General features: G+C 46.8%; 1 protein-coding gene across 11 annotated transcripts in view; it reads left to right on the top strand.

Annotated features, from left to right (window-relative positions):
• The window catches only part of ARID1B (AT-rich interaction domain 1B), a 396,315-nt gene that overhangs the window by 36,012 nt on the left and 340,837 nt on the right, over window positions 1-19,466 (top strand). For 10 of the 11 annotated variants that reach the window (XM_053668769.1, XM_037126070.2, XM_037126073.2 and 7 more), the window contains exon 2: window positions 14,562-14,756. The exons of the other annotated variant lie outside the window; for it this stretch is intronic. In XM_053668769.1, coding sequence (XP_053524744.1) covers window positions 14,562-14,756 — 195 coding nt within the window. The remainder of the gene's footprint in view (window positions 1-14,561; window positions 14,757-19,466) is intronic. 11 annotated transcript variants of the gene reach the window in all.

The following is a 19,466-nucleotide window of genomic DNA, read 5'->3' as shown; positions in this document are numbered from 1 at the left end:
GAATCTGCATCGCATTTTGTGTGACGCTTGAACATTCCTCCGTGGAAAGTAGTCGGATGATTCAGAAGGGCGTGGTGGTTGGCAGCTTCATCACAAATGAATATCTGGTGCCTTCTGGACAAACCTCGTACATAATGTGTCTTAAAGAGTGGCATTGCTTTATAGACAGTTTTCATTCTTAATTGCAGGAATAGCTATAAACATAGTTTGGGAAATAGTGTTTTAAGAATATTAGAATTGGTGACCTGATAGCATGGAAATAAAAACGCCTGCGTTTGGAGCACTGTGATGAGTCCAGGAGCAGCCGGGTGTCTTTCTCGCACGCGCACACCAGACATGTACTTGAGTGCCTGTGACACTCAAGTGTCACAGGCACTCAAGGCCTCACTCTGAGGCCAGACTCAGAGTCACGTCCCACAGTTTTTGTCACTTGTGTTGGGTACATCTAGGACAGCAGCACAGTGCTACTTAGAAGAGGATGGCTCGGGGAGGTGAGGGTTAAGGCGTATTTGAGTTTCTTGTATTTACTTTGTTCGTGAAATAATAGCAGTAGTACTCGTCCGTTGTGGAGGAGACTTTGGATGAGGACACCCTTGGTGTCCCATGGAGCTAGCTCGCTGTTGAAGGAGAGCAACATAAGCGAAGCGTCCCAGCTCGTTACGGTAAATGTTCACTATCCATTGAACAAGAGAGACTGTGGTGGGAGTTCTGAGAAGGCAGAATACTCTCTCTGTTGGTACTTCTCTGGATAGGAAGAGGGTTTTTTTTTCATTTTAGAGGTAGCCAGAGGTATTTGGGGTGCAAGGGCATTGTCAGGGTGGGTGTATTGGCTGCCTTAGTGTGTGGGCACAGAGGTGGGCAGGAGGACTGTCTGCGTTCAGTGTGGGCACATGTCTGACAGGTGGCAGGTGGGTCACCTCAAGTGGAGCCTTGATTATTTGAACGTTGAACTTGGGGGTTTTGAATTCTTTAGCCTGCTTTGTATCTTTTGACCTTCAGGGCACTGTATTGATAAGATTTCTGGTCAAAGAATGAGGCAGGTAGGAGAAGTATCTCTTAAGGATCCATATTCTTTAGCTTCTTACCAGGGCAGTTGGTAGTTCTCGCAGGGTGGAGGGATGATTCTAGAATCAGAGAATGCTAGACCGGGAAGGGACTGTAACAGTTCATCGCTTGATCCCTCACTTTACAAGTGAGGAAGTTTGGAGCCCAGAGGAGTGAAATTGCCCAGTAGTAATAATCTCTAATACTTAATTGATCTCGCTGGTTCCAGGCACCCCTCTGAGTGTTTGGTACCTGCTATGCTACTTGGTACTTACAAAGAATGCTGTGAGGGCGGTGCTCTTCCATCCTGCACTTTAGAGGTGGGTGCTGAAGGTCAGAGAATTCATGTGATGGGCCTAAGATCGCAGCAAGTGGCCTGGGCCAGGGTGCGGGCCAGGCCGGTTTACTCCAGAGTCTGTGTACTTGACCCCAGTCTCCTGGACCGAGGCTCCTTAGGGCCCTGTGGCTGGATGGTGGGAGAGTTAGGCTTCGTGTGCCACAGCAAGCACTTAAACTGCCAATTTTTGGTGCTCTCTGAACCCTTTTATCCTTGCAGCTGAAGCTTTATCAAGCACAGTTTGGGGCTAACTCAGTTTTTTATTTGTGTGGAGTTGTAAAACTCCCCACTATGTTTTCCATGGGTAGTTGCTGCCCTTATCTTAAACCAGAGAACCCGACAGCCAGACAGCCAGTCCCCTCCCCCCCCCTTCGGGTGTTTCCGGGGGAGCAGGTCTGCTCCGTCTTTTGAAGGGCAGAAGAGGGCCAGGGTCACACGTGAAAAGTGGCAAGTGGCTGTTACGAAAGCACCTTTTGAAACTTTAACAAAGACAAATCAGGGAGAATTCTGGGTTAAAAGATGGCATATTTCACTGGTTTGAGATCTTTTAAAAAACATTAAGAAACCTGAGGGGCCAGAATCCCCCTTATGCCTGAAGGTTGAGGGGGGTTACCTGGAAAGGTGACTTGTGGGTAAGGGTTCCCACCAGGGCAGGTTTTTAACCCTGATGATTTTTTAATTAAACATTTTTTTGTGTGTCTGTGGAATGGAAGCTTCCTTAGAATTAAAAAAAAAAAGTATTTAGAAATGTATATTTGTATGTGTTTTGCCAGTGTCAGTGCTTATAAATATTTTTAAATTTTTATTTACTTTTAGAGAGAGGGAGAGGGAGGGAGAAAGAGAGGGAAACATCAAAGTTGGAGAGATACACGGATCTGTTGCCTCTCACAAGTCCCCAGCCGGGGGCCTGGCCTGCAACCCAGGCATGTGCTCTGACTGGGAATCGAACTGGTGACCTTTCAGTTCCCAGCCCTGCGCTCAGTCCACCCAGCTACACCAGCCAGGGTCCAGTGTCAGGACTTTTAGGGAAAGAATGGCAGCCTCTGTCCCCCAGCCCTGGTTCCACCTCACTACATCCACTTCCTTTTTCCCATCCAGTGCTGTCTCTCCTGGGTTTGTGACTCGTCTGGCTCTGCTTGTTTCTTCCCCCCAGTTTTCCTCCCCACACTGCCCCACCCCTTAGGGGGCAAGCCTGCCCCAGGCCCCGCCCCACCCATGCGGTTCTCAGTTCTGAGGAGCTGCAGACCTCCTTGCAAATGGGAGGTGTAGGGATTGTTTTGGTTTTCAGTTTTCCTAGTCTTTCCTTTTTGTCCATTTATTTAGCTTTTATTTTGAAATAGTTATGAAATTGACAGGTAAAATGTAAGGGTAGCATAGAGCAATCCCATTTAACTTTTACTCTGGTACATCAGTTTTTAACATTTGCTGCCTGTTCTGTCTGTGTTTCTACCCTTCTGTCTGTCTACAAGGTATTTTCTGAGAACCTTTGTGAGCTCGGCTGCCTTACTCACTCCTGAAGCGCGGGCCGGAGTGCAGGTCCCAGGAACAAGGTTCCCTGGGCCTCTGCGTCTGCTGCAGTCCGTGCTCTCTCGTCCTCTGGCGGCTGCGGGGTCTTCCTTCCTTTAGGCGGCCTGTCCTGTGGCATTTAGGTGCCCTGTCTTTTTCAGGCGGTAAGATTCGGCTGTGTGTTGGTCAGGTTGGCTCTTTCTTTGAGCAGTCACATCACAGTAAGAGTCAGTCTGTGCTTTCACCTCCTGACGGCTCTGGCACAGTAGACCTTTGATGGGCCGTGACTCTGAATCCCATTTTCCCATGAGAGACCTGTGGCCTGTGTATCTTTGTCCAGAGATGGGCAGTGAGTTGGTAACGTTCATAGTATGTTTACTGGTGTTTTCTTTAGCAATTTTAAAGTTGTTAATTTAAAAAATTAATGAAATAGTTTGAAAGAGGCCTGGCGGCAACTATGGGATTTGCTGGGAAATCGGTGACCTCTCTCTGTCTTCAGGTACCACTCTGGGACGTCTTTGGGATTGTTCATTCTCGCAAATCACACACCAAGCATCTTTAGGATGATTGTCTTTGGGGGGGGTCGTTATCTTAAGATGGAAAAACAGAGGCTTGAGCACTGGAATACGTTACCAAACAGTTTCTGGCTGCTAAGAAAAGCAGGAGAGGGACACGAATCCAGGTCTCCAGGGCCAGACTTCATGCTCTTTCATTGTACCACAGAGAGCAGATTGGTTTCTGTTTGTCTGCAAAATCTGATTATTGGTACTGGCTGCTTACAACTCCACAGGGTGGAAGACTTGGGAAAACGAGTGTTGGGGCCGATTTTCAGGGTCTGCGTTCTGTGCGGTGGTGGAGGGGTGGAGGGCGTCTGTGCCTTGCAGTGACTGTTCCGGAGTTACACCTCCATGTAATAGGTACAGTAGAGTCTGTCCCTGTCAAAAGCCTGTCATGTGCCCATAACTTGACCGTGTCTCCTTGTGTGGCAGCTCTGTAGTGATGGTAGTGTTCTTGCTGAACAGATGAGTTAACCAAGATGCAGAGAAGCTGAGCAGGGACTTTCTCAGCGTCACGCAGCTACACGTGGTGGGAATGAAATTTGAGTTTCACAAAACTTCTTTTCTTGATTTAAGTCTGTATATGGGAAACATACCATATTATTTCTCTTTTTTCAATAAGTCTGCTACTAGGTTGTCAGTAGAAACACATGAATATGTACGATACTGTATACTTAGAGAGGTAAATTTTAGGAATGGTTAAAGCTGTGATAAAAGCTTTACAGATTTTTTTTTGTGGTGCAAATGACAAATCTGAGGGAAAGTAGAAAAACATTCCATTACTATTTTGATATTGCTTTTAGGTCTAATGTATTCTCGAAATAAAAAACACAGATACAGCCTGTCCAGAAAAAGTACAGCCATTGTTAATAGAACAGGAATGGTTTGCACAACATGGAAGTAACCTGGCAGCCAGGGAGAGTGGACTGGACTGCGCACGTGTGAACAATGATGACTTCACTGTACTAGTCAGTGGGGGTGGTAGACGCCATTGAGTGAGCCTGTGCACTGTGTGGCTGTCTCATTCAAAATGACTGAGCAAATAGAGCAACAAATCTGCATCAAATTTTGCATTAAGTCTGAACATTCCTCTGCAGAAAATATTGAGGTGATTCAAAAGGCCACAGCTATGGGCAACTGGTGGTTAGCAACTTCATCATGCCAACACGAAGCATCAGATCACCCAGGTGACTTGAGTTAGCCCCCCTACAGCCCAGATTTGGCACCCTGCGACTTCTGGCTTTTCCCAAAACTAAAATCACCTTTGAAAGGGAATAGATTTCAGATCGCCAGTGAGATTCAGGAAAATACGACGGGGCAGCTGATGGTGATTGGGAGAGCTGTGTGAGGTACCCAGGTGTCTTGTCTAGTTTGAAGGGGTCTGAGGCGTCATTGTCCTGTGTACAACATTTCTTGTATCTTGTATCTTCTCAAATAAATCTCCATTTATCCAGCACATGGCTGGATACCTTCTGGACAGACCTCATACACTTTGGTTCATAAAATTATTACATTTGCTAAATTAAATTTAAAAGTATAGTTTAGTCAGTAACGTATTCATTGAATGGACTTAGAAGCTGCTGCACTTCACAGATTATAAAATAATAGGTTTTTGCCAATTTATAAAAATCAAGCAAAACCCGGAGAACCAAAACAGACCCATTTTCTGGACTCATTCTGTGTTACCTGGGTGAAAGCTCTGCATGGGTTTAATATTTGTCTTCTGTACCTCCGTGTTCTACTCCCGGGCATAGTCTAGTTGGGGAGAGAGACAGTTACCAAGTCGTCCCAAGTAAACATTTGCATAGTCTTCGGTGAGTGCGGGGGGGGGGAGCGCACATACAGTGCCTTCCAAGGGGATTGTGCCTCGGCCAGGTCGAGGGGGGCTTCTCTGAGGACGCTGTAGCGCTGAGTTGGGGGGGTGGGGAGAGCAGAGCTCCTGTTGCTGGGAGGGGAAGGCACGTGGGTTTCCCGGAGCCCCGCAGAGGCCCCTGTGGTGGGAAGGGGAGATTCCCTGCTGATGGTAGTGCTGTGGGTCAGTGGGCAGGGTTTTTCTGAGGTTTGTTATGAAGACCTCTCCCTGAGACGCTGACTTGGTGAGGGCTGGCTCTGGTGGAGAGAAGAATGAGCTAGAAGAGTGCGTCTTTGCACATCTGGTTGGGGCGGGGTGGCATCCTTTACTGAGGTGGGAAATGGATGCGGAGGATCCTGGACATCCAGGCAGGGTGTTTGGGGCTCCGAGAAACCAGCCAGGGGAGCCACGTTTGGGGGACACCCCGTAAAGAGGTATGGAAAGCTGTGGCTTGTATGAACCTGTGAAAAGCGGAGCTTTGTCTGCACGATTCTTTGCTTCTTACACCTTTCAGCCAGCAAGAGGTGCACGTTCTCGTTGGAGCCCGGCTGTTTAACTGGCTCTGTGGTGTTGAGGAAATCACTGCTTTTCCGTTCAGCAGATGTTCATCATGGCAGGCATTGCACTGAGTGCGAGGGGTGCAAAGATGCGGGAGACAATCTCCGCCTTTAATTAACAGTGTGCCGGGGAGACAAGACAATAAATAGATTAAATTATTGAGTGATTTTGCTCTGACTTCAATGGGCTAATTTGTTAAGAAGGGAAAAGATTTAGGAAAACTCTCACCATGTGATAAACCCTGCGGTACCTCGTGTGATCCCCCAACAACACCGGAGGTGGGCGCAACTGCACTCTGTGTTACGTGTGAGCCCGTGTTGGCACAGCTAATGAGGAGTAGGAGCAGGGCTCGCCTCTGACTTTGAATTTCTGCGCCCTGCCTTTCCTTCACCTGTCTTTTGCCTTGAATTCCCAGTGTTTTCTTAAACTTCGGACTATTTATTTTATATGTTAGAAGAGATGGAGGAGGTTGAAGCGTCCAGAAATTGTCCCCCAAAGGCAGATGTGGACCCGTGGCTGAGTAACGAGCGTAGTCAGCGCATCAGAGGCAGCTGCTGCGCCATGGATGGGCGTTTGCTGAGGCCTCTGAGGAAGACCTTCCTCCAGGAGTGCAGTGCCTGGACGGCGGTCTGTGCCTGGACGGAGGTCTGTGCCTGGACGGAGGTCTGTGCCTGGACGGCGGTCTGTGCCTGGACGGAGGTCTGTGCCTGGACGGAGGTCTGTGCCTGGGAGCGGCGCCAGGGCTTCGCCCGAGGCTCTGTCCCCTCCCTTGACCTCTTCAATGTTTCTATCAGGGGCGTGGATGAACACACGAATAAAATGGCATGCTGATTTAATTGGTGGCTGATGTCAGGAGCGGGAATGCAGTTGATATGTTAGATGTCAGGCTAGAGCGGTGACCAGAAATAAGCAGAGTTTGAGCAGGCAGAGAGGCGTGCTTTTGCGGCTTGAGTCTGCTGCGCAGCTGTACAGCAGGCGGTGGGGAGGTGGGACGTATCCCAGCGGATGGACGGCTCGGGTCAGAAGTGGGTGGGGCTGCCAAGAGAGCGCAGAGACCTGAGGCCGGGCAGTGCCCCTGCCGGGGCCGGAGAAAAGGAAGCAAGTTGCTTCCCACAATACCTTCTGTGTTGAGGGGACTGAGAATTGGCATGTTTTACTCAGAAAAGGGAAATAGATTCAGCTATCTTCAAATATTTGCAAAGGACCAAGTGAAAGCCAATGGATATAAATCACAAGAAATGGTTTCTGTTACACACAAGGAAGAAATTTGTAACATTCATGGTATAAAGGCCTTCATGGGGTTCATACATACGTGCTGTGCGGACCTGGGAGGAGGGGAGGGTACTTTCAGTCCTAAGATGCTGTTTCATTGCTGAATCCTGTATCAGGGTGTCTTGAAGAATTGTGATCAAGTGAGAGTGTATTACTGTGCTTTGGGACTGCCTGGCAGATGGTCAGTGTTTGACGATGCCGGCCAAGAGCGTTGCCGGGCGGCGTCTGGAGTCTGTTCTGTGGCCCTCTGACGCCATATGATAAATTCAGGACGTGTATGCATCATGATGCATTTTTAGAGCGTCCCTAAGAGTTGAGAGTCACAGCCTCTGGTTGTTACTTTTTATTGGTATTTTATGGATAATCTTAATTCTGAAAAATAAAAATCCAGAAATATTTTAGATTCGGGATTTAAAATACAGTTAGGAAAAATATTGTTCTTCTCCTGTTTAATGACACTGTATATGTAAAAAACAGGCTTTGTAATTTATACTTGTATATCAAAACATGTTTCTTTCAGATAAAATTGCATAAATAAAAATTTCCCATAATCCCATTTTTACCCTCTTCCTTCAAATTTCATTCTGTGGCCCCACAAAGACATGTTCTTTTTAACTTGCCTTAAAGAAACCAAAACCCCCAACCAGACATTGCCGACAAGTTGGGATGTGAGTGTTTTGGTCCCTCCCTGGTGCCCCCCCCCTGTGAATGGCGTCCTGGTTAGAGGCTGTGGTAATTAGATGGTTCTTTGAGCTGACAACCAAACAGCCTCTTTTTTTCCCTCTAATATCTTCGAATTCCACCTCTTGACCCTTCCTATGTGGCAGAACGTGGCAAATATTCTTGGATTGACAACAGAAGAACTGAGAGTGTGCTGACTTCCAGTGTCTGTTTCAGTTTGTCGTAATAACAGGTGCTGATTTGTCCTCAGCACGCGCGGCAAGCAGAGTGGCTCTGGATGCTGGGCTGCGTTTTTCCGGCCTCCCTCCCCATCCTGTGTGCTCGTTCCATACAGCGGAGGGCAGGACCCGAGTCAGGGGACTTGTGTTTGGTCTCCACCCCACCCTGGCAGCGCGGGGTGGCCCCCATGGCGCCCAGCTCCCTCACGTCATCTGGGCTGTGAAAGTGTCTTTGGTAGTTGGATTCTGTGCTGGTGGTGGCTGTGGAAAACTGAAGGTCTTGGCGTTTTCTGGCTTGAAGAGGAATTTGCATTCTTTCTCAAATGAGAGTCTCTGGTGTCCCAGTGCCTGTTTTTGGCTTAAACTGATTTAATGCCGTTAGGAAGGAGAAGAACTTGAATACAACTGTTGGATTGTATTCTGTTACTGACCTTACATGTGTCTTCTCTGTACATGCGTGTACAGAGTGATGTAGAAAGTGGTTATGGATATTTGCATTTTATTTTTGAGAACATTTTACTTTATGAGATCAGTCATCAGTCCCAAAGTGCATCACCATAGCCATCTAAGTCATTTGTGCTGTAAGCTAAGGGACATAAACAGTACAAAGCATTTACATTGCCATTTTAGTTTGCTTGGGAGATAAGAAGTGACACATGAAAAGTGGAGAAATGGAACATAAACTAAGTGTACAAGGCAACCCGGGAGTCTGCCGAAGCAGCATAGGAGGGATTCAGGGCAGGTCCCCTCCGTGGATGGTGCTCCTGGGGTGGGGTGCAGGGGGGAGCTCCGTGGTCTTGAACCGAGACCGAGTGAGCTTGGTGTGGGGCCGAGAGGAGAGCGGGAGCAGCCTCAGGAGGAGCAGCAGCAGCTCGTCCGGCTTGTGTGTGCTGTGCATGGAGTGTGGGTGCAGGCACGGAGGAGGGCGGGGGCGGGACAGCCGGGTCCCGTCGGCCCTCAGCCCACGTGCGCCACAGTAGCGTTTGCAGCATGCCTTGGGAAGAACCAGAGGCATTTCAGAGTTATATTTAGCATCACAGAAAAGTCAACGTAGATTGCTTCACAGTATGACAGCCACTACTTACAGGTCACTGTGGCTGGCTCTGATCGTTATCAACCTAGTTTTCACATCGCTGTAATTCATGCACATCACTTGCACACCTGACATTGTTTCACAGGTGCTTCTCCATGTCTCTGCATATTCTCCTGTGCCCATACGTTATGGCTGGTCACATACTCTGAAACCATTGACTACTTGGGTAGTTTCAGTTTTCTTCTTGGAGCAGTTAGTACGTGGCTCAGAGATCCTGTCTAGTTCTAATTTCGTTTTCACAGTAGTCATTAGGTGAGTATTATTTCTCCCATTTAGTGAGTGAGAAAACGAAGAAACGAGCAGTGTGTTCAGGCACGCCCAGTGGTAGCAGGTGGAGGGGGTAAGGGGGCGGGTGCGTCTACTGTGGATCCAAAGCCGTGTTTCCCCCCGAGACCGTGCGGCCTCCCTGCAGGGTTATAGCATTCATGTAGCTGCGGACGGTCTGGGTGAATTGCACGCCTGCCCCATTTGAGAGAGAGTGTTAGACTTGGAACAGATACAGTTCTTAGATCTTCAAGAGTTTCTTGACTCACTCTTTAGAGAGAGTAGCAGTTTTACCTGGTAGTTCAAATACTCACTTGCTTACATTGGGTAAAACTGTTTTATAGGTAACGAAATACCACTTCAGAAGCCTTCTTTAGTTAGTGCTCAGGTAGAACATTTTCCCAAATAACAATTCACAAGGGGAAGTTTCTTTCTCCGAGCTCCTGCCTAATCCAGATACTACAGAGCAGGAATGTCAACCTCATGTTTACCGGGGGCCACGGCAGCCTCGTGGTTGTCTTCAAATGGGTGAAGTAATTTTAGGACCGTGCACATGTAACTGCTCCTTAACTGTTAAGGAGCTGAAATTACATTTGGCCCTTTGAAGACCACCGCGAGGCTGCTGTGGCCCCTGGTGAAAATGAGTTTGACGCCCCTGCTGTAGAGGTGTGTGATTGGAGATGAGGAGCTGTGACGGTTCTTCCTTCTGTGGGCTTTTGTACTGCCCTTTCTTCAGTGTGTGGTTTAAGGAATAGGGGGAAACTATTGTGAAATGTTATGTGCAGGAAGGAAACTACTAATGAACTATCTCCAGACCTTGATATTTAGGAGTAAATGCAAGCAGATAGATCTCTTTATTATAAAAACATGTGTAGGCATATGCTGAAAGATTGGTAATGAAGAGTAAGTGTAAAAAGTGTTAAGTACAGCTAAAGCATACTAAAAGTGATTTTTTTAAACTTGCATAACCTTTAAAAGGGGAGGTAGCTGGATTCCCAGACCAGCCTCTAAAAATCTTTTTAACCTCCAGTACAGCCTAACTGTGCTACCTGATGCATCTAGAATCTGTGTTCCAAATCAGATTTTAAAATGTGCGTTGTACTCCTCCTTATTTACAGTCTTAGGGATGTGAAACCTTCTGAGGCTTTTGGGTGGTACAGGCAGCAGTGGCAGCTCCCCAGAGGGGGGTCCAGGAAAGTGTGTGTGTGATGGACGACCTATAACTCATACATCCATGTGCCTCTGTGAAAGATGCATAACATATAACTCACACATGTGTGCGTATGTGTGTGTGATGGATAACCCATAGGTATGTTAAGGGCTGTTTGGAAATGGGTGGTCCATACTGAGGCCTTCAAAGGGCTTGTATTTTATGAGAAAAGTATTTGAGGGCTATTCTTAATGTGAATGATGCCTCTGATACAGTAGAAACTGCATGTGAGAAATGACAATGGGGACACTCTGGAATATATCAACAGAAGGGTAGATGACAGAAATAGAAAAGTTCTGGCTGGTGTAGCTCAGTGCCAGCCTGTGAACAAGTGGGTCGGTGGTTTGATTCCCAGGCAGGGCACATGCCTGGCTTGTGGGCCAGGTCCCCAGTAGGGGGCGTGCGAGAGGCAACCACACACTGATGTTTCTTTCCCTCCGTCACTCCCTCCTTTCCTCTCTCTGAAAATAAAGCCTTCAAAAAAAGGGTTAGATGTGAATATGAGAAGCCAGTTGCCTTTTATGTGTTTGGAAAAGTCTTAGATTTGATTTGGTCTTTGGTTTCTTTCAGGAGATAACTTGCAAAAAAGCAGGGGTTGAGATCCTGCAGTTGTACGTGTTTTATGTTAAAAATAGCAAGAGCACACGGGGATGGATTTGGGTTGTGGATGAATATTTACTAATGGGCCAAAGGAGGGATGCTAAAAATTAAATCATTTGCTCTATGTAAGTATCCGTTTTCATATCTGAAGTCTCACTGAAAGGTGTTAGATGCATTTTGAGAGGTACAGATAATCTGTATTTCATGCTTTCAATCTCGAGAAATCTCAGGGTTACGCTAACAGTTTTTGACACGGGTACGGATTAAACTGAATTTTAAGTAGGACTGTGAGACTTTCTGGCTGTGGTGAACCAGGTTCTGCCGGACCATTTCCGTCATTGATAAGATGGGTTTGCTGTACCGCGATCTGTGGACGTTCCGGTCATTTTCCCATTTTGGGTTTCTGCTTTAATTTAGAGAGTTTGGTCATGCAGTGTGTAAAGTGAAGTAAGCAGACCTTCCCTGTGCCCTGGCCAGTCCAGACTGAGTGTGAAGACATGGCTGCCTCAGGGCCTGTGTTGGAGATTTAGCCTGAAATCGGTCTCGCAGTAGGTGAGCCGTGTTCGCTGTGGGGTTTGAAATCTCCAGCCCAGTCCTGATTTTCACACTTTCATAGGAGGTTTTATTTTACATTTTGTAACAAAGTGTGGAAAAAAGTTATATTTTTATTTTTAGGCATAAATGCTAACTTAAATCACTTTGGGAAACTGTGATTTTTAGTTCTCAATTTTAGTTTTACAATGTCTATCAATATATATGTTTGTATGTTGAAATGTGAAGTCAGCACGTGTGTAACATCAGTATGTTGCTTGAACAGTTTCTGTCATTGTTGAGTCCACCGTTTTTCTTGACTGGTGAAAGAAACACGTGGAAGTCCCATGGAATTGTGAGTTTGGAGCAGAACTGTTTGGTGTGCCCGTGCTTTCATTCAGGTAGCGCAGTTGTGGCAAACTCCGGGGACCCCCAGGCCTGAGCCTGGCTGTGTTGTCTGGTCAGGCCCTGGCCGACCCCTCGCAGACCCATCTCCTGAGCCTCCCCGGGGCCTTGGGTGTCTGGTCGCGTCTCCTGCATGGCACCGCGGTCTTCGTTCAGCCCCCCGCCTTCAGCGAGTCGTTCCCTTCTGAACCGGGATGGCCACTGACACTCATTTTTATGCCTCCAGTGCCTGGCCAGTGCGCATGGTAGATACTCAGTTAACGTGGGGTGAGTGGATCAATCCTGTCGTTTGAATGAGCACCAGGGCAACCCTAAGAAGGAAGAAGGGCAGAGACCGATGCAGCCTTGAGTCGGATGTGGGTGGGAGGCAGGCCTGGTGGTTCTTCTCACCCCCTCAACTGGGCTGCAGCCCTGGCACCCCAGTTCCTATCTCTCCCCTCTTCTCTGCCAGGAGGCTGCCCTGGCCAGGGTTGGGAGCGACCTCCCAGTCCTCCAGTACAGCAACAGCTGCTAGCCCTCACCTGCCGCACACCGGGGCTGCACGTGACCGTCTTCTCTGCAGAACACCGCACTTCCCAGGAGGTCTGACTGCATTTCAGACCCTTCTTTTGGTCTCTTGGTGGACTGACTTCTTTTTTTTTCCTTCTTCCTTAAATGGTGATATTTTTTTAAGAACAGTCCTCCACCCATTATTCTCTTTCCACATATTCTTCCTGGATAAAATTTTAAGTTTTTACATGTTTCCTGTTCATTAATTCACCCAGTATTTATTAAACATTTGCTGTGGGCCACGAGCACTGTCTGACTTATGTCCTGAATACATAGTAGTGAGTAAAACAGAAGAGGTTGCTGCCCTCCAGAGGCACCTGTCCTCTGTGTGCCGACTTCCTTAGTTATCGTTCTGGCTCGCACCTGGCCTCCCAGATGGAAACTCTGCCTCTTCCTTCTGGAGAGTTTCAACTGGATTTCCGATGGGAACCTCAAATCTCGTGTGGAATACAAAGGCTCCCACTTCCTGGCAGAGGGCTGATCGGCTTCTACCGCCCCTGTGTGCTCTGTCTCAGACGGTGTCTGACTGTCAGTGAAGCCACCCTTGATTCTGCTCATTTATCAGTCAGTCTCCAAGTGGTGCTGCATTTCCATGCTGTGACTTGAGGCTGGGCTGGCTTGGTCCACCGCTGCTGCCAGCTGCGGACCTCAGCTCACCGGCCTCCTGCGGCTGCCCACCCCGGCTCCAGCCAAGCCGCCTGAGAGGCCAGCCTCCCAAGAGGCGGATCTGACTGCAGCTCCCTTCATCCCTCAGGGTGAAGCCTTTAAAACGGCACGTACGGCTCACCCTTATGTGTCCTGGTTTCTGCCGGCAGCAGCGGCTTCTCTGCAAATTCCTGCTTCGTTTGGCTCTAAACTGCTTATGTTTCCGCACACTCTCAAGGCAGGTCATCTCCCTGGAGCCGGTGCCTTATGCTATGTCTTCCGCTTTGTGGTATTCCATGCCTTGCCCCTTCCCACCTTGAACCTGGTTTCTTCCTATTTATCCTGCGAATCCTCAGTCCTTCCTGAGAGTTTCCGTGAACTTGGTGTGAACAGAGTCTGGCACACAGTAGGGAGCAACATATGGTTTTGGAAGGAAGGACCCACTGACCTGTTCGACGAGTGCTGCAGGCCTTTGTGGCCAGCGTGGAGGGACCGGCCCACCCTGCACTGCTCCTTTCAAGCACCCGGGGAGTGAAAGCCCAGGCCCGGGCTCCAGTTCTGACTCTCCCCAGTGGCCTTGGACCTGAGGCCCATGGCTGACTCACTAAGCCAAAAATAAAACTTAAAGTCTAGTTTTGAACTGGTAATGTTTGGTAAGTTCCTTACTTACATTGGGAAGGTGGCTTGTGACTCATAGTCTGGGTGCTTATGCATTCATGGGCACTAGTAGTCTTTGGAAGTTTTCACCCTAGACATTCTGTATTATTTAAAATCTATCTTTCACTTTCTAAACAGCACTCAGATGCATTAATGTTTGATAGGGACTTGCAGACTCAGGTCTAAAATGAAGTAGTTCTAAGAATACTTTGCAGTCAGAAAGTGTCCTAACCGCTCAGTATTTGTTGCCTTTACTCCTCGGGGGCGAAAGGAGCTGAGCGAGACTCCCCGTGCTCAGCGGATGCTTGCTCCCTGCCTCGGAGGCAGAGTCTTTTCTTGTGTTCTTTACGCAGGACTGTTCTTCATTGTTAAAACCTTCCTAAAAGTAAAAAATAAAATGTCTTGTATTCATCTAGGCATTTTTCTTCATGTTTTTCTGGGGTTTTATTTGTCAGGTCCTTGTTGTTAATGTTTCCAGAAGGATAGTTGTGTTTTTAACGTACATGTCCGCACGCTAAACTTACTTTCTGCCTTCGTAATGAATGCTGACGTAATAAGCCTCCTTCGTGTATTCCTCCACAGGGCAGCCCCATGGACCCCATGGTGATGAAGAGGCCTCAGTTGTATGGGATGGGCAGCAACCCTCATTCCCAGCCTCAGCAGAGCAGCCCGTACGCTGGAGGTTCCTACGGCGCCCCCGGCCCGCAGCGGTACCCTATGGGCGTCCAAGGCCGGACCCCGGGGGCCATGGGAGGAATGCAGTACCCACAGCAGCAGGTTTGTGCTCCTTGTTACTCCCTTCTGTCCCCTCCTGTCTCTGGTGACAGCTTTGTCTTGTCTCTTATGGTCCACCTAAGGTTAGTGTTGGGAGAATTAGGGGGTGTTTCACTGATCTTCTGCTTTTAAAAAAGTTTCACGAGTTTTTTCAAGTAATCACATGTATATATATTTTTTTCCCCTTTCTTTTAAAGCAGGAAAGGTGATCTTTTTAGAACAAAGTGAACAAAAAGCCTGTTTGGTAGAAGACCAGTGTAACCAGCCGCATCTGAAAGATGTACGCTGTCATCGTTCTGCAGCAAATTGTGTAGATCTTAGCCTCAAAGTGAACTTGACTTTTAACCATTTCTGGCGTCAGACTGTGTCTGATTTGGAGCTGTGCATAGACTTCCTAAGGCAAAGTTTTAAGTTATTTAAAAAAGTCTTTCTCATGAAGATAGCACCAATCTGAAAAGTGTTCATTAATTTCCCAACAACTAATTTTGCTTTTAAGTCTTACACATTTATCCTATACCTTGTTTTAAAAAAGATTTTATTTTTGGAGAGAGGGGCAGGGGAGGGAGAAAGACAGGGAAACACTGATGTGAGAGAGAAACATCGGTTTGTTGCCCTTTGTACCGTTGCCTCTCTGGTCAGCGCCCCAGCCGGGGGCCTCACCCAAAACCCAGGCGTGTGCCCTGACCGGGGATCAGACCCGCCACCTGCCGCTTTGCGGTACAGCGTGCAGCACACAGTCTGCTGAGCCACACTGGTCAGGGTCCCCTGTCACTTTTGAAACAGATTTCTGTATTTCATGCAAGAGGACTTGATGCATCCCTGTTTTCTTAGAATCATGTTTTCTGTTTTAAACAAGAAAGATGTTTCCTGTTCTCAAGACCCAGTATTTTTCTCTAGAATCCAGTAGTTGGAGTTCCCTTAAATGACCATCTGCCTTCTGGCAGCACCAAACCTAACAGTCTCCTGGGCGCTGGAGGGTATGTCGTTGTTACGCCGGCCTGAGGAAGCGTGAAATTTGGAAAGGATAGATTGGATTGTGACTTGTCAGGGTGTTTTGTGACTAGCACCCCCAGAAGGCTTTAACCCTGGGGGCCTCGGGCTGGTGCCCCAGGCAGCCCGCTGCCTCCCCGGAGGTGCGTCCACAGTGTCACCGGAACCCATCCAGGGTTTCCCAGGGCGTCTCTCGGGAAATTCTCCCTCTTCTGGTGTTGGACCAGAAGCCCTCTGTGGAAATGAAAGCACCGGCTGGCACTTCTGCCCTCTCTCAAGTGGGTCAGAGAGCGACAGGTATGTTGGGCGCGGAGTACGGCCCGGCTTTGGAGTGAATGCTCCCGGAGAAGTTGCATTTCAGCCTGTTCTTTTCGAGACTGAGTATTGGTGACGTTTTTACCTTCAGGCAGTCGTAGGGAGAGAGAGAAGTAAGTTGGGCTTAGAGGCCTTGCTCTTGGTTCTTTCCACGGCCTTCATAGTGTCCTCACCCCTGTGTATGAACAGTTGGCTACTCAGAAGTCTAGCAGTCAGTTGCAGACTTAATTGTACTCTTAATTTTTCCAACATTACTCCTTTCTTCTGGCAATATTGTACTACCTAGAGTAAAAATCTTTCATTGAGACTGCTAATTGTGAGAGGGAGATAATTTGTACAGGTTTGAAAAGTAAGGTAAGAGTTACGATTTTCCTCTCTTTCCCTTTTTTTTACTTTAAAGCTATCTTGCCCTTAGATGGGGGGAAGTAGGCCCAGACGGCCAGCTCCTGACGCCCTCCCTGTGTCCAGTAGCTGATTTCATTTGGGAAAGAGAGGAGGGGCAGAAAGGTGGTAAGAAATAGCAGGTCCAGCGGAGAGGGGCAGACGCTGGCCTGGTCTCGTGTGCACACGTCCCTCCCCGCTGTGTTTTCCTGACGGGAAATTGGGAAGTTGTTTCAACAGGTGCATTCCTGGTACGCTGCTGAACACCCCGTGCGTTTTTCTCTGAATGCGTTCAAGTCTTCCTAGAAGTTTTTGACATGGTTTAGTTTGCAGTCCCTAAGTGGGACTCTAAAACAGTGGGAGAAGGTGAATACCTAGGAATTTTTTCATTATTTTCTCCCCAAGACATGTAAGGCTGAAAGTAGAGGACACATTACAGATACTTAAAGAGTAGCCTTGTGCTCTTGGCTTTGCGGCTTTATTCTCTCCCTGTGGCTCTCATGTGCTTGTGCAACCCAGTAAAGATTGCATTTATTTGAAGGGACAAATGGATGATTACCTGCCAAGTATTTCAGCAAATTTTTAAAAAATGTTTTCTTCGTATCTCATTGTATTTTTTCGCTTGCCATTCCGCCCACACCCTCTTCCAGCTCCACCCATCCCCCCACCCCTGCAATCACCACAGTTGTCCATGTCCGTGAGTCCTTTCTTTCCAGCAAGTTTTTAATTAAAGCTTTAGATAAGGTATTTTACTGCCAACCAAAAGAAATGCCTGATTCTAAACACAGATCTTTCTAATAATGAAAGGGGAATGCTATGCCTGGAAGGAAGTGAGTCCCCGGCTGTGAAATGTCCAACTCGCTAAAGTTCATCATAACTGGCGGTTCTAAAAAACCTTCACTGTTTCTCACCTTTTCATTAGTTATAATACAGCCTAAAAAACAGGCCGTTTTGTTTTGAAATGGAAAAGGCGAGCCCTGACTGTGCACGCCCGTTCGAGTGTGTGTAACACTTGACAGGACACACAGTTTGTATCACAGCAAGTTCATGGGATCGGTGAGGTGCAGGCTTTGACATAGAAAAGAAGTCAAAATTTGGGGAAAGGTCATTAGAACGTATTTATTTTGTTAGTTTCAGTCTGTGTTCATTGGTGAGGAATTTTCAGTGAGTTGCTTTGTTTGTGACTTTTGGGTGATTACAGGTTGGTCCCCAAAGTCCTGGCTCATTGATTGGCTGCTGCGTGTATTCATCTTCTCCTGATACTGATGTAATTGTCTGAATCTTGCTGTACTCATGGCTGCTAATGTTCTTCAGGGACAGAGTTGAAAGATGATGATGACATTGAGCTTTCACCGAGTGGACATCACCACCTAGGCATGATTTTGCTTTGGACAGCCTCCAAAGAATTCTGGTTTGGTTTGTGAACCTCTAATGAGCTGAATCCAGTTCATTTAATACTGCTTATATATTTATTTCTGCAAAGGATTAAAATGTAGGAATTCAAGTTTGTAAATTAAGTTGCCCACTTACCAGCTGAGTGGTAAGTTGTCTTTGGCTCAGGGTTGCAGTTTGATTCCTGGCTGGCATTCCACTCCCGTGATAGGAATTTTAAATGAGTTCTGTTAGAAAGAACTGCAGTGCTTATAGGACATTGAGCGTGGGCGATATCACTGCTTATTACTTTTTGTCTCAGAGAGGCAGGAGGAGCTGGCCACTCAAGTGTCAGGTCTGATTCACCTGGCGACTCTTGATTTGTATGGTGGTAATTTTACTTTTGAAATATACTCGTGACTGGGTCTTTGAAGCATGATATGATAATAGTACATCATTTTGGTATTTGTTAACTGGATGGAACTAGATTTGTGGTCTTTTACTTGCTGATTCTCCCACACTAACGTGTTTAGCAAATACACGGCTAAATAGATTAGTTCTGAGTGGTGCCCTAAAACCTAGTCTCCTTGGGTTTTTGTGGAGCTCACAGGGGACGTGAGTGTTTGGTGGTGCCTCTGTGGAGTGCTCCGCCTCTGGGCTCCTGGAACTCTGACCTGGGGATGGTTAACAGAAAGAACGGTGCTGGCAGACTTCATCTCATGAGAAACTGCACGGAGGACATACAGTTTTTAAGGGTACTAGGTTCTGACTCTTAGTTTTGATTATTTTAAAAACAGACAGCTAGTTATCCTTTCCTGGATCAGAGAAACAAATGTTTTGTTTTATTTTTCTTGTTTCTTGTGATCATAAATGTATGCATAGGCCTGTGTGGCTTGCCTTAGATGAAATAGCACCCAGGAGAACCAGGCTACAGAAACAAAAGGTATATTTATTTGTGTCAAGCAGAATTTGTAATCGGAGATTTTTCTTAAGTTATTAGGGCTATTGGGTTGATATTTTAACTATCCTTACCTTGTTTCAGATGTTTGTATACTCGGTTGCCTGCTGGTACAAAATCAGGGAAAGGGGGCAATGTGAGAGACTGAAGTTCATGGGTGCTTTTCTGATGTTCAAAGGAAAAGAGGACCTTTTTAGTTTTTAAAAACACATCTGTATTGTGAAGACCTTTATAACAACAAGAACAGGGAATAGAATTGTTGTTTTGAAAGATAGCATGGTAATTTGGTAATTTAGCATAGTAATTACATAGGAATTTGTTATTTTTGATAAGGTAATATCTTCACTTAAAACTTTTCAGTAAAATGGAATTTAAAAATGAGTTTCTTTTTGAAACATTTAAGAATCAATAGGTATTTTTCTTTGCCTTTACCTTTTACACCCTTTGGATATGCCTATTTTGCTATATTTTATGTAAAATATTTATTTCAGAACATAAGCATTCTATTTGGTGACATCTTAACATCCAAAATACTTTTTTAAATGCAGCTACCTAATTTGGCAGCAGCTTTTTCTAAAAGGAGACAGTCATTACCATCGTTTGGCTAAAATAATGTTTTTGGGGGGGTTATTGAGGCAAGTTTTAGGATCCCCCCGTGTTACTTTCATAATCGGAATTACATTGTCATCCAGTTTGAA

This window comes from Artibeus jamaicensis, unplaced genomic scaffold (genome assembly GCF_021234435.1).
Source record: "Artibeus jamaicensis isolate MK-2021 breed Jamaican fruit bat unplaced genomic scaffold, CSHL_Jam_final contig_497, whole genome shotgun sequence".
Classification (NCBI taxonomy): Eukaryota; Metazoa; Chordata; class Mammalia; order Chiroptera; family Phyllostomidae; genus Artibeus; species Artibeus jamaicensis.
This window is presented reverse-complemented; position numbering and strand designations above follow the sequence as displayed.